Genomic DNA, 13,206 nt, shown 5'->3' on the forward strand with positions numbered 1-13,206 from the left:
GCACTTATCAAGGCCCAGGGGCCACTCGAGGATAAGGGTTAAGTAGTGTACAGTAGTCAATTGGACAATATAGTAATTGTCAGTAATGAAAATTCAGTAAATTTTTTTTAACTTAAGAGGAACGGCTTATCAAGAACGTGTTTACATTGGACTTGAAGACAACCATATTTTAGTAAGTTGGAAAGCAGGAAAACGGAAGACAGTTCCACAGGTGTGCAGTACTAAGAAAGAAGCTTTGTTCATGGAATCTACGTTTAGGCTTTGGCACAGATAAAGAGTGGGGGAAATTATTGATAGTGTTTTCAGCTAGACGAGTGTTTTTTGAGAAAGTTTGGCGAGGGGGGACCATAGATTGAAGCTCAGTCGAAAATGAAAATAACAATAAAGCAATCTTACATTATAATGCCGACGATAGGTTCTTGGAGTCAAGATTATGGAACGACGATTTTCGAAATAAAGCTCAATAATTTGGGCTCGTTGCTCAGTGCTAAATTTTTCCATGATCAATTTTCAATGTTTTGTCTGCAAAATTCTGAAAAAAACATGTTTTTTAAATTATTAAATGTTAAAGTTATTACTGGCTCAAAACAATGAATGACTTTTGTGCCACCCCGTATTTATATTAGATATTCCGGAGATGTATCATAGTTTGCCTTGTTTTTGGGCATAATTGGGGACCTTTTAATCAATCGAAATAAAACTCTTGCGTTATTATCACCTCAATCCAAACGATGACCTTTTAAATTTAAATTATTAAGTTGGTGCAAAAATAATGTCGTTTTATATATATATATATATATATATATATATATATATATATATATATATATATATATATATATATATATAGTTGAACATTTGAAAGTCATGTTAGGCTGGCCTATTGGTTTTCATACTTGACTATCTGTCTTTAGGTTTTCATTTCGATCTCAGCTCTAGTAATTTTTAAAACTTTTTTTACTTACAAGAAGTGAAATATAATACTCTCCGTTTCTTTCTGTTTTTTTTTTTTTGTTTTTTACTTCATCATTTTTTAAAAGAAATTTTACGTTACTAATAATACCAGGCAATGCCGGGTGCATCTTCTAGTATATATATATATATCATTAAATACTTTTGCAAGCAAAATCCGATCCCGCAATTTGCTAAATCCTACCCTCTGATGAGAAGAAAAGTATTTCTTCGAAACTGCGCGGATTAAGGACTATCCACTTATTTAGTGTTTCCTTTTTAAAATGAAATATGTTTTTAACTCTTTCTCAAAGTGTTTTTTAACATGTTTTATTAACTACTTGTTCTTATTATATATATATATATATATATATATATATATATATATATATATATATATATATATATACAAATCTTTAATGTTTACTTAAAGATTCGTTAATAACAACTACTTTTCCATAACACGGCTGAAAAATGGTCAATTCTTGCTTCATATGAAGAAAAACTGATGCATTTTGACATGAGGTGACCACGTTATGTACAAAGATTGCCATATGATCGAAAAGTAATGAAATTTTGTAAGTCGACATAATTCTTTTTTCTTTTCATAAGTTTTGGCATTGCGTTTATCTTTTCAAACACTAAATTGTTTTTTCTAGGCAGTGTAAGAATTGCAATTTTCAAATATTTTCTTTAAGGTAAGATAATTCCCGCCTTAAATTACATGGCAATCTTTAAATATAATGTGTATAGGACAGTTGTCTCTGTGTATGTTTGTCTGTATGTTCAGCTAAAAGTAAAAAACTATAAAATAAAACCCACAAAAGTTGTCATAGTTTTGATCAGCATTGCTCCTGATGAATAATATCTAAAATAAAAAAAATATATTCATTCTTTGGGGATCAACTGGCCCAGGTTTAATCAAGGTGGGTCGATTTTTCAGTGTTAAAATAAAATGTTACTCATTCATTGAGAAATCTGTTATATAAAAGAGCGTTGCGTATATGTGCATGTCCAACTAGAGAGGAAGGGGCTGAGCAGAGGAGAAAGAATGGATAAACCGGATAAAGAGATAGAACTAGAGAGATAGAAGTTTAGATAGAAATATGTAACACTTTTGTCCCTGGCAACACCAGGTAGCCCTGCTAGTATATTTATGACAATCTGAATAATTATGTTTGAAAGAAAAAAACCTTGTTGATACGAAATGCTTAATTATGATAAATCTGCACTTCGGCAAAGTAGCATTAGTATTTTGCAGACATAAATCCGAGATCATATCTATTAGTGATGGGATGATTCAATAGTTTTCATGATTTCGATACAATTACCGATGCTTTTCTAAATTTCCGATTCCAATACAAATACCGATTCTGATTTTGATAATTTTAAAATATTGTAATATTTATCTATTGTGTGTGTTTTTTTTTTAATTTCAGATTACTGTAAAAACCCATGTAGATGCGCATCTATTTGTAACAGTGTGGATGCATGTGTGTAAATTACTGTGAAGTCACACGTAACTGATGGGGAAAAAGACTATAAAAAACAGAAAGAGGACAATCATAAGGGAGACAACATAACATTCGAGATCTTGTGAAAGACATGGAGAACGTTAGAGATCACGTGGGTGACGTCACGGCTGTACCTATGAGGAAATAAAGGTTGTTACTAAAAAGAACAAGCGAGTTGGAGTTGTTTCCTATTCTTTGTCTTGGTCTTCTTTTGCGACTGAAACTGCACACAACGTGTATTGGTTCGCAGACAAGGTTACATATTTTTGCAAACGTAAAATACACATGTGGGTGGTCGGGAATGGTCTATAGATTTTACATTCATTGTTATTAGGTTGAGAAGAAAATTTTTGCAGAATTTTAAATTTTGATTTCAAATGATGTATCTTCAAATAAGTTTTCCTTATAATACCTTTACTTTATATGTTACATTGTGGTTGGTTACCAAAACGACAGATACGTTGGATAGCGGGGGTTTATATATTATCTGTATATTTTTTACTAAACATACTTGTATGTATAATCACGTGTATACATACATATTTGTGTTGTGTTGCATCGTCGTGTTTTTGAGTGTATACGTTGCCTAACTGAATATCTGTAGTTCTTCACTATTTGGACCATTATGTGTGCATGTACGTTGTGCAACATACTGTTGTTCTTATCCTTACTGCCTATATTTTATGGCCTGTGATTAGTCTTGTCTAGGTGTGTTGATGCGTGCGTTTTAGTATAATTACATATGACATACATTTGACAACATACCTGTTTTCTGCTGTCGGCCGCCTATGTCTTTTTGGACCTACCTGAGGATGCCATCTGTCCTTGGTGGAGCTGAAAATCTATTGTAACAAAACGTTTAAATGACCCAAGATGAATAATTGGTTTTATACATATTTTATTTGACTCCCAGGCATTATGTCCAGCTGAGGAGTGATCGACAATCTTGGCTTGTAGTGGTTCTTATTATCCATTTATCTTATTATCCATTCTAAGACCTCCCCCCCCTTGTAAGGAGACCCCTTTTAAATCATCTTCTTTCGACATTTTCAATCCAACTCAACAATGCTCCAGCAAATCAGAACACATGACAGACGACACGTTAACTTCCGGTTAGCTGTTAAGACTTCACCGGTCACCAAGTTTTACAAGGTTTGACATATTTGACAACCTGTCAAAATATGCCAATTCTAATCTCCTTTGTTTCCATACAACTTTAGGTCGATAGATAGATAGATAGATAATTTACTCTTCTGCTCGGCCAACTATATAACATATATATTATTTTAAAGAGCGTTTATCATTTACATTACAATAGGTTTAAAACAATTATGTCTTCTTTTCAGAACATTGAATACAGGATGGAAAAAATGCAAATTCGCACAATTTGCTTATTTCAATTTAAGTTAAGCCAAAAAGTTGCTGAAACAGCTCATGATATAAATGAAGCGTTTGGTCAGGAGCAACTAGTGAACGCACTACTCAATGGTAATTTTAGAAATTTTATGGCGGTGACGAGAGTTTTGATGATGATGAGCCATTGGATGTTCACAACGATCAATTAAGAGCTTTAGTCGAAGCCAATCCACACACAACTGTCCGAGAACTCGCTTCTGAATTAAACGAAAGGTATACGACAATTTCCAACCACTTGAGAGAGATCGGAAAGACAAAAGCTTGATAAATGGGTGCCTCACGAATTCAACAACTGAAAGAAACACCGTTATGAAGTGTCATCTTCCCTTCTTTTACACAGCAAGAATGACCCGTTTCTCGACCGGGTTATGACTTGCATTGAAAAGTGGGTTCTTTACCAAAACTGGCATTGCTCAGCTCAGTGGTTAGACGCCAACAAAGCTCCACGATACTTCCTGAAGCCAGAGTTGCACCAAAAGAAGGTCATGCTGACTGTTTGGTGGTCTGTGACCGGGCTCATCCATTACAGTTTCTGAATGCAAGCGAAACCATTACAACACAGAAATACTGTCAACAAATGAATGAAATGCATCAGAAACTTTGACAACAACACCCAGTATTATAGTCAACAGAAAAAGCTCAATTCTCCTTCCTGAAAATGCCCGATCGCACGTTGCTAAACTGACCCTGGAGAAGTTGAACAAATCGGGCTATAAAACTCTGCCTTATCCATTATACTTCTCAGATTTTTCAATTAATGACTACTACTTTTTCAAGCATCTCAACAATTTTCTGCATGAGAAATGCTTCAAATATTTAAGCAATATAAAAAAAAACGTCTTCAGTGACTTCATCGCCACCAGAAGGCAAGATTTTTACGTTACTGGCATAAATGCACTTGTTTTGTGTTGGCAAAAGTGTATTGATTCTGATGGTGCTTATTTCAATTAATAACTATTTTTGTTTGAATCGGGATATGTTCATCTGAATTTAAAAGTTAAAAACCGTAAGAACTTTCTTTTCAACCTGATAACTTAAAATTATTTTATCATTATTACCAGCAATGGAAAATTAAGTATTAAATTAAGTATTAAATTAAGTATTGAACAAAAACAACAATTAAAAGAATCGTTTTTGGTATCAGAATCTAGGTACAAATTTTTCCATTTCTGATAACTCCAGAAGATCCGATTTTTACGATTCCTGATTCTGATTAATCGTCTCAACATTAATATCTATAACCCTTCTTCAAGAAAAATAGGGTACTTAGCCTGTAACTCCTACCTTATGTCTGGTCTAAGTAGACTCATGCACGGTGTGAAAAGTATATTTGCTACTGGACCAGTACTTATCTAGTTTTTTTTTTGTTTTTTTAAGTCATTTGTGTGTTTCGCATTTACAACTGAATTGGGAAGCTCATTCCAATTGATCGCTACTCCAAGTTCTAACGAATAATTCCTGATGTTAAATCTGCTGTGCTTCTTATTCAGTTTGAAGTTGTTTTGCTTTGTCTTGAAGTTGGTAATGAAGAGAGAAGTTGGAATAAGTTACTTAAATATCTCATTTATTATAAATGCAATATTTAAGAATTCTTTGGTGACTGAATCTACTGCTACGTCATAATTGTTGTCTTTCATGTTGAAATGGGAAACCAATTATAAGGCATGGTCACTTAAATATCCTCTAATTTAGATTTGATAGAATTAATAGTAAGGACAATAATTGAATTGTGCAATAAAATTCTTAAAATCGAATTTAGAAGGATTCCTTCCACCGCAATTTGGTGATGTCAATCAAAGGTGAACGTTATTAAACTGAAAAAGTTATGTTAGATTAATTCAATTGCGAAACCTGATCATTGCATGTTACTGATGTCATCTAAAATCTGTGAAGTAAATTGTAACTTTAATAACTGTATCCGTTATGTTATCTATTTAAAATATTATATCAAATAAACTGAGACGTGTCTGTTAAGGAGAGAAACTTGAATGCCTATTGGAAAAGAACTTGAATGCCTACTAGATACTGTTCTCGCATGTCTAAGTTTTCTCTCTACAAGAATTTGTCAGGACAATCTGGCATGAGGATACTACTGACAACAAGTAAACCCTGACTAAATATTCAAAATTACAGGTCCTGGATATGACCTTAAACTATATCCGATAGTGAGGCCCAGCTTGTGGGGTTTGGGGAGTGTGAAGTCACCGTTTAATTGCCATTGCTCCCAGGTCCACTCTGACCCAGAGTGGTAGTATCTGTTAGGATCCCTATTATATATTGAATAGAAATCGACTTGAAAAAATATATATATATATATTCTATTAAAAAACTTTTCTTCAAAATAACTGGATTTGGCATTAAATAACCTTAAATGTGTTGATATGCCGTAAAACAAAAATAACCAATCAACCAATAAAAATCACATAGTATTCGCATCTCAAATAAAATCTCCGTGGTATGGCTAACCCACACTAACTTTTATGAGGAATGGTTCACTTTCTCCAGTTGATGTTACATCAAATAACAGCATGAACCTGGATACACCACCAGACTAGATGAATTCTTGTTCTGGAATCCAGTAAGACCAAGAGACCACAAGAAAGATATACTATAAAATATATTTAAACAGTAATTTGGGGAGAGGGAAATAATGTTCTCAGTACTCGATAGGTAAAGGAGAACTTTAAAGGAATATTTGAATATCTCATATAGAGATCAAGTGTTAGCCCCAAGAATTGGGGGTGGGGGGCTTGATTTCTGAAAACTTCAACTGAAAAAAAAAAAGAAACTTGAAACATTCTTTTCACATAACGAAAAGTCAAGTTCTTTATCTTCTACGAGATCATCCATGAGAAAACTAGAGAAGTAAAGAGACTTATTTTGCTATCAAATTTACTTGCGTGTTTATTATGTGAACATATACAACCTTAATTAAATGATAATGCTGACTAAAGAGAGTCGCCTTTTCACTAAATGCTCACATAAACATTAAAAAATCATTAAAGAGTAGCTGAATCAGCATAGAGTGAGAGGGGCGAAATAAATAGGTAGCTTATTCTAAATTGTTCAGCTAATTACAAATTACGGCTAATTAGAAGAATTAAAATGGATTTCTATCAATGTGTGTGAGTAAAGTAACTATATTGGAAGCGTTAGGAAACCGAAAGTTTATTTATTCGACTTTAGCACAATAATGCCATTAATTAGAAAATGTAGGCTTCATTTTTTGCAGACGTGACAAAATATTGAACAGAATTTTCAATATTGAAAAAGAATGATTACTGATACTTGGATGAAAACCAATTGTCTTCTTTTGCTCGTCTACAAAACTATTAATAGATGAAATTTTTGTCACGATATTGAAGTAAAAGTGTTGGATTTGTTCGAAGATGATTTATATAAGCAAAATTTCACAATTTTACATTTTTTTTTTTTTTTACAAAATGTCAACAATAATAAACAGTTTTTCTTTTTACTTAGCCATTATTCCATTTGTTTGTATATTGGGCGGGGGGAGTTGTGTCAAAGTTTATAGTTATACAAATATTTTTTCCTTGTGAAACACTCGAACCAAAATACCACATTCAGTCCATGGGGAATGGGACAAGTTACAAGCACCTAAAAAAGAAAGAAAAATAAATAACCAAACGAAATGTTGACAGGGAAGTTTAGTAAGGCTCTCCCAACCTTCTATTAAGTATAGATCGCCCATTGCTTTCCGGCATGCCCCAAAACAAGAAGGCTAGTCTCTAAAACTAAGTGTGAGTCAAATGGAATATAAAAATAAATAGATCAGGGTAGGATATGAGAATGGATGGTGTCCTCTAAGGTAGTAACAGCATTTTAGGGTTGATCAAAGACAAACAATAAATATGGAGAATGGGCATCTTTGGAAATATTCTAGTACTAAAATACAAAGCAGGACCAGAACATATGTATTACTACTAGTTAAGAGTACATTATTAATACAGTCACCTCCTATTTAACTTCATGCAATGTAATCTTTTCCAATCGCATTTGATATTTACTTTAAGCTGATGATTAAAGTAAACAATCATATCTTAAATGGAAGCAGATTCAACCCCATGAACCTCATCAAAACGTGTAACTGTACAGCTAAGATAGCTAGAAAAAATTCTTTTCTTCCTACACCACAAAAGGGCAACATTGTTGATAACGTATAACCAGAAGTGCACCCCTGTGAAACTCTCTTCCGTTTGCTTGTTTCCCACCTGACTACAACTTGGATGTCTTCAAGTCCAACATAAACAAATTCTTGATGAATCGCCCCCTTAAGTAAGACACTATCAAATCTCCAATACTAACAATTACTACGGTGCTATCCCATTGATTACTGTACATGCAATAACCCTAATCCCCGAGTGGCTTCCGGCCCTTGATAAGTGGTGACCTCCATGTAAAAAAAAAAAAACAAGTGCTGAAAGAATTAGCTGAAGCTGTCCAGTTCATCACAAACAGAGTAAGGCTAAATGGCCAGAACCAGCAGCAAAGTTCTACGCAGCAAGAGGCAGAGACATCTATCCAAAAACCAACATCATGCCCAAGCCCTGCAAACAAAATCTTCTGAGTGCAGCCGATGGTTGGGTGTGTGCTGCAGATCTGCCACAGTGGACGCACTATTCAGAAATGATCAGCAAAACTGGATTAAGATCAGATTTCGTGTTCCACTCTCAGATAGCAAAAGCAGTTCCATATGAGAACAGGATTGATGAGGTTCATGTCTACAAGTCTGAAAAGTATGCTGCTCTAGCCAGCGACCTGAGAGATGGTGGATTCAATGCCGGCATATTCGCAGTTGAAGTGGGCGCAAGGGGATTTGTAGGCTCATCTGCCTACAATCTCATGAAACAGCTGTGTACCTCGAGTCGAAACAGAGCACTGAAATCAATTAGTGAGGCAGTGGAGAAGAGCTCCTGCTGGATCTGGTCGAGGAGGAATAAAAATCAACTACATATATCTTAATTTCCCTAATTTCACGGTGATTAGGACATCCATTTACAACAATGAAGCATCTGAAACGTATGGGTAAAATAAAAAAATTAATAAAACAATACACATGGCAGTAGAGAGACATCTGGGAATCATGACCTGGATGTGGCCCACCCCCTAGAATGTAAGGAGTTAAGAGCCGAAACACTTGACTGAAGGAGTTTTAGCTCTCCACCTGAGTTTCCTTCCACTGCTACAGCAACAACCATTAGCTGCTCGGAGTTGATGTGAACTCTCTGAAATACTCCCAGAGTCACTGAAGAAGGTATGCTTGACCGTTGTTGTCCTCACAGCATGAGTGAAAGGGATCATTCCTCAAGCTATATTTGTGTAGTTTATTATGGAGGAACAGTGCGTTTTGGACCAATAGTCAGGACAGAGAATACTCAGAGTTGTTTTTTGTTTTTTTTTACGTGGGGGGCACCATTTATCAAGAACCGGAGGCCGCTCAGGGATAAGGGTTATTGCGTGTACAGTAATGAATGAGATAGTATTGTAGTAATCATTAGTATTGGAGATTTGATAGAGTGTCTTACTTAAGGGGGCGGTTTGTCAGGAATTTGTTTATGTTGGACTTGAAGACATCCAAGTTGTAGTCAGGTGGAAAACAGGCGAACGGAAGAGAGTTACACAATCGTGCACTTCTGAGAAAGAAGCTCTGCTCATGGAATCTACGTTTGGATTTAGGCACAGATAAAGAGTGGGGAAAATTATTGACAGTAGTTTCAGCCAGACGAGTTGTGGTGTGGCGCGCAGATCACCAGTAACAGCCTGTAAATAGTTCTAAAGGACTCTTACCAGAATCTTTAACTCTGCTAAAGACAGAGTTATGGGCTTATAATTATCTGGGTCCTCCTCACTATGCTGGTCCCTTTTCTTCAGCAATATGATTACTCCCTTGGTAACCTGATCAGGGATGGATTCTTGAATACACCAATGATTAAACACATCCTTCAAAAGAGGAAAAAGAATGGGCACCAGCCTTGGAAACTTTCTTCAATGCAGTAATAATTGGACCAAATTTAAGGAAAGTGGAAGAGAGACGTTAGGATTACTTTCGGCAGGCTCGTGATTCTACCTTCCCTTATTTTGTACTTTAGTCCTCGCATTCTACGAGTGATATTTCTGATAAAGAGAGAAGAATGTCTGTTTTCTGGGTCTGGGTTTGAATTTATCCATCTAATATTCATGTTTGACTAGTATTTAACTTAAAGTAGTAGGTTTTTTTTTTAGGTTTTTTTGTTTTTGTTTTTTTTTAGCTTCTTATATCAAGTGACTTTATGTCGTGTCTGGAATTATTTCCATAAAAAAATTGAAAAATTAAAAATAGCTGTCAAACGCCAACCGCAAAATCTGGGCAGTTAGATAAAGCGCTCTTCCAAATGTTTGCAGAATCTGTCACGAATCTCACCAGACTATACCATGATATGTCCTTCAAGGTTTTTAACCTTTCGAATGTACTCATCCAAATCACAACGTAAATGGTCAACAGCGTCAATATTTACAATTTCGTTAGAGATTTTTTTTTAACCTAATTCAAACTATTGAGACGTTATTTTTATGAATATTATTGTTCACGCTAACGAAACAGCCTTTTCCCCGTCGTTTTGAACAGAGGGTGTACATTCGTGAGAGTATAATAGCGAAGTGAATATGGCTGATTTTTTAATTATTTTTAATTTTCAGTTACATCAGCTATAAAGCACGTCCCCATTTAAAAAATCGATACTTAGTTTATAGCCGATACAACTAAATCCCTTAATTCCACAATAGAGAAATGAGAGATTTCTGTTTCAGTTTACTGTATGCAAAGAAAGATCGATTTTGTTTTAAATTTATTTGCAACTGGCTGGCAGTTCGACGTTGCCCGGTCATACAATACGTTTAAACATAATATTTTAATATATGTAGATTGCGTATGTATTATTACAGAATGAATCCTTTATTGAATATTATATATTACGATGAATAATTTGCCCGGCGGACTAATTCGCAAAAAATAAATAAATAAATAATAATGATAATGTCGTTCATCAAATTCCGCTTGTGTTTGTTTGCAGTATCACGTCAGTTGATATTTGGGCTTGACGATCTTAAAAATAGTCTTTCGTCTCTTATAGATGAAAAAGAAGATTTTTTTTACAAGGGAATATTTTACGTTATACCGGCCAAGGATACACCGGTGTAACCTAAAATATTCCACTATAAAAATTCTTTTTTTATCTATAACAGAAGAAAAACTATTTTTTAAATTGGATTTTTTCGATTTTTGATACTTATCGGATGAATTTTTGTAAAAAAAAATAAATAAAAAAAATTTTTTAAAACATATCTGAGAACACTGCCAAACATAAATTACTTTTATGTGAAATTTGCAAAAGATAGGTTCAGCCGTTTCGGAACCTATGAGAAACTCACACATACACACAAACTGACTTTTATATAATAGCAGAGGCAGAGATAGTGATGATCCTGTTATTAACAGGAATAAAGAATAATGAACATTTTTCCTACAAATTCTTTTACAAATTGTTGGAAAAATCCGAAAGCATATTTTTAAGTTAGTATTTATCTCCCCTCCCCTATGGCGGGTAGATTAAATACTACAGTCGAAAAGTGGGATTGAAGAGTTAGCACCCCTGAGAAGGAGCGCTACGGCCTACAAAATATGTCTGGGCAGCCTCGTCGGCATTCCTCGGTAGCGGCGCCTCAGCTGATTAGCAATAAACTAACCCTTTTTCAAATAGAGAAGACAAAGCCTAGGGGGTCGACTTCCTAGAACTGCACAGGACCAGTATCATATCGCAATCGCCAGGAAAAAGGCCATTTCAGAAAGAGTCTAAACTCTGTTGATCTTTGTTGAGTGTGGTCAATGATGACGATTTTGTTGGCGTTCGTTTCCCCGAAATCTTTCTATTAAGAATTTTTTGTTGAAGGATATCGGATACTCATGAGAAGGACCACGCCCCTAAGTGAAAGTGTTTCTGTGTAACAAACCGGATTCGAACTTGGCACACCCAGGTTGTCAGTGTCAACCTCCCTAATTTTGGTGCCACGGGCAAAAAATACCACGGTTTAGTTTTCTGACCGGAAACCAGAGTTGAATATATTCTTCTTCAGCTACTATTAAAAATATGGTTGATGTAAGTTTATTAATTTGAATAATTCAACATATTCAAATTAACTTATTTATACCGAGGGGGGGGGCATTCTACATGTGTTTCTCTTTCTTCTTCACCAAGATTGTAAGTTTTTGTTTTTTTTTATTTAATTTTTACCCTCAGCGAACACAGATTTTTTTTTTTTACAAGTCGAAAACTTTATGTGGCTCGGAAGTGGAACCTACACAAACTCTAACATATGCTTCTAGTGACGAGTCCCTTGACTCAAGGTAAGTTCTTTTTTGTTTGTTTTAATTTTCGTTTGTCTATTTCTTTTGCCATTTATGTATTCTAGTTTCCAATGCGTTTTGCTGAAAAATGAATGAAGTCATTAAAAAAAATCTTTAGATTGAGGAAAAAATGGGTAACCATTTTTTTTCAAACATGACTGCAGTTATTTTTTATTTTATTATTTGATAGGTTTTTCACACGCAATTGTTATAATTATGGGTGAAAGTGCACTTAGAGGGACCACCCGAAGATTTGCCTAATAAGTTGATTTTTTTTTCCTATTCGACTGCTTACAGGTTAATTCGGGTCTGCTGTGAGCAAATATAACATTTTAAGTTCTCGCTGACAAGAATAATGTACAATAGTAACACCGTAAAAATCCAACGCTTTCTATGATAGCTTTTATGTTATGGTCGCCATCTTTTAATTTTTATTTTTAAACAAGGAAAAAAGGGTTTTTTTTGTTTCTAAACAAGCGAAAAAGAAAAGGGTTAGAGAAGTTCTTTTTCTTTGTAAGACCTGCGGAGAACGCTTTTTTTTTTTTTTTGTGCTAGTGCTCCGCAATTTTTAAAAAATAGTATTTTCAAGTTTAATTAAAGTTTTATGCGTTTTTATTAAATTATGAGGTTAAAGTACAGAATAGGTACAAAACGCCCCCCTCCCATGTTAAGAATGGCTTTCTGAATAACATTATTTTAGCACGGATCAATAAGTGCACTAGTACCTTTTTATTTAATTTTTTTAAAAATGGAACGAAATTTTAAATTTCGTTGCGTTTTACGTCCGACTCTCCGTTCATGTTTTTAAGTTTGCGTGTATGCTGACAAGGGTGAGTGCTTATTCCGAAAGCCGTCCTTAACATGGGGGAGGTTGGGGGTGCCTATTCCGTCTGCTGCACACACTTCACCGTTATACACGAAAGT

At 34.7% G+C, this 13,206-nt stretch overlaps 1 protein-coding gene and 1 long non-coding RNA gene across 4 annotated transcripts in view; both read left to right on the forward strand.

Annotated features, from left to right (window-relative positions):
- Positions 1-8,438: 8,438 nt before the first annotated feature.
- Positions 8,439-8,864, forward strand: LOC145277649 (uncharacterized). Its single transcript, XM_080129245.1, has one exon. The coding sequence runs from the start codon at positions 8,439-8,441 to the stop codon at positions 8,862-8,864; it is 426 nt and encodes a 141-aa protein (XP_079985371.1).
- Positions 8,865-12,100: 3,236 nt separating this feature from the next.
- LOC145277573 (uncharacterized) overlaps positions 12,101-13,206 on the forward strand; it is a 446,087-nt gene continuing 444,981 nt past the window's right edge. For all 3 annotated transcript variants that reach the window (XR_013868161.1, XR_013868160.1, XR_013868162.1), the window contains exon 1: positions 12,101-12,282. This is a non-coding gene — a long non-coding RNA (uncharacterized LOC145277573). The remainder of the gene's footprint in view (positions 12,283-13,206) is intronic.

The sequence above is a fragment of the Euprymna scolopes genome, chromosome 6 (genome assembly GCF_053919585.1).
Source record: "Euprymna scolopes isolate OS-2025 chromosome 6, ASM5391958v1, whole genome shotgun sequence".
NCBI classification, from domain to species: domain Eukaryota; kingdom Metazoa; phylum Mollusca; class Cephalopoda; order Sepiida; family Sepiolidae; genus Euprymna; species Euprymna scolopes.

Coding starts and splice junctions, on each gene's coding strand:
- LOC145277649 (XM_080129245.1), top strand. CDS start 8,439: ATGCCCAAGCCCTGCAAACAAAATCTTCTGAGTGCAGCCGATGGTTGG.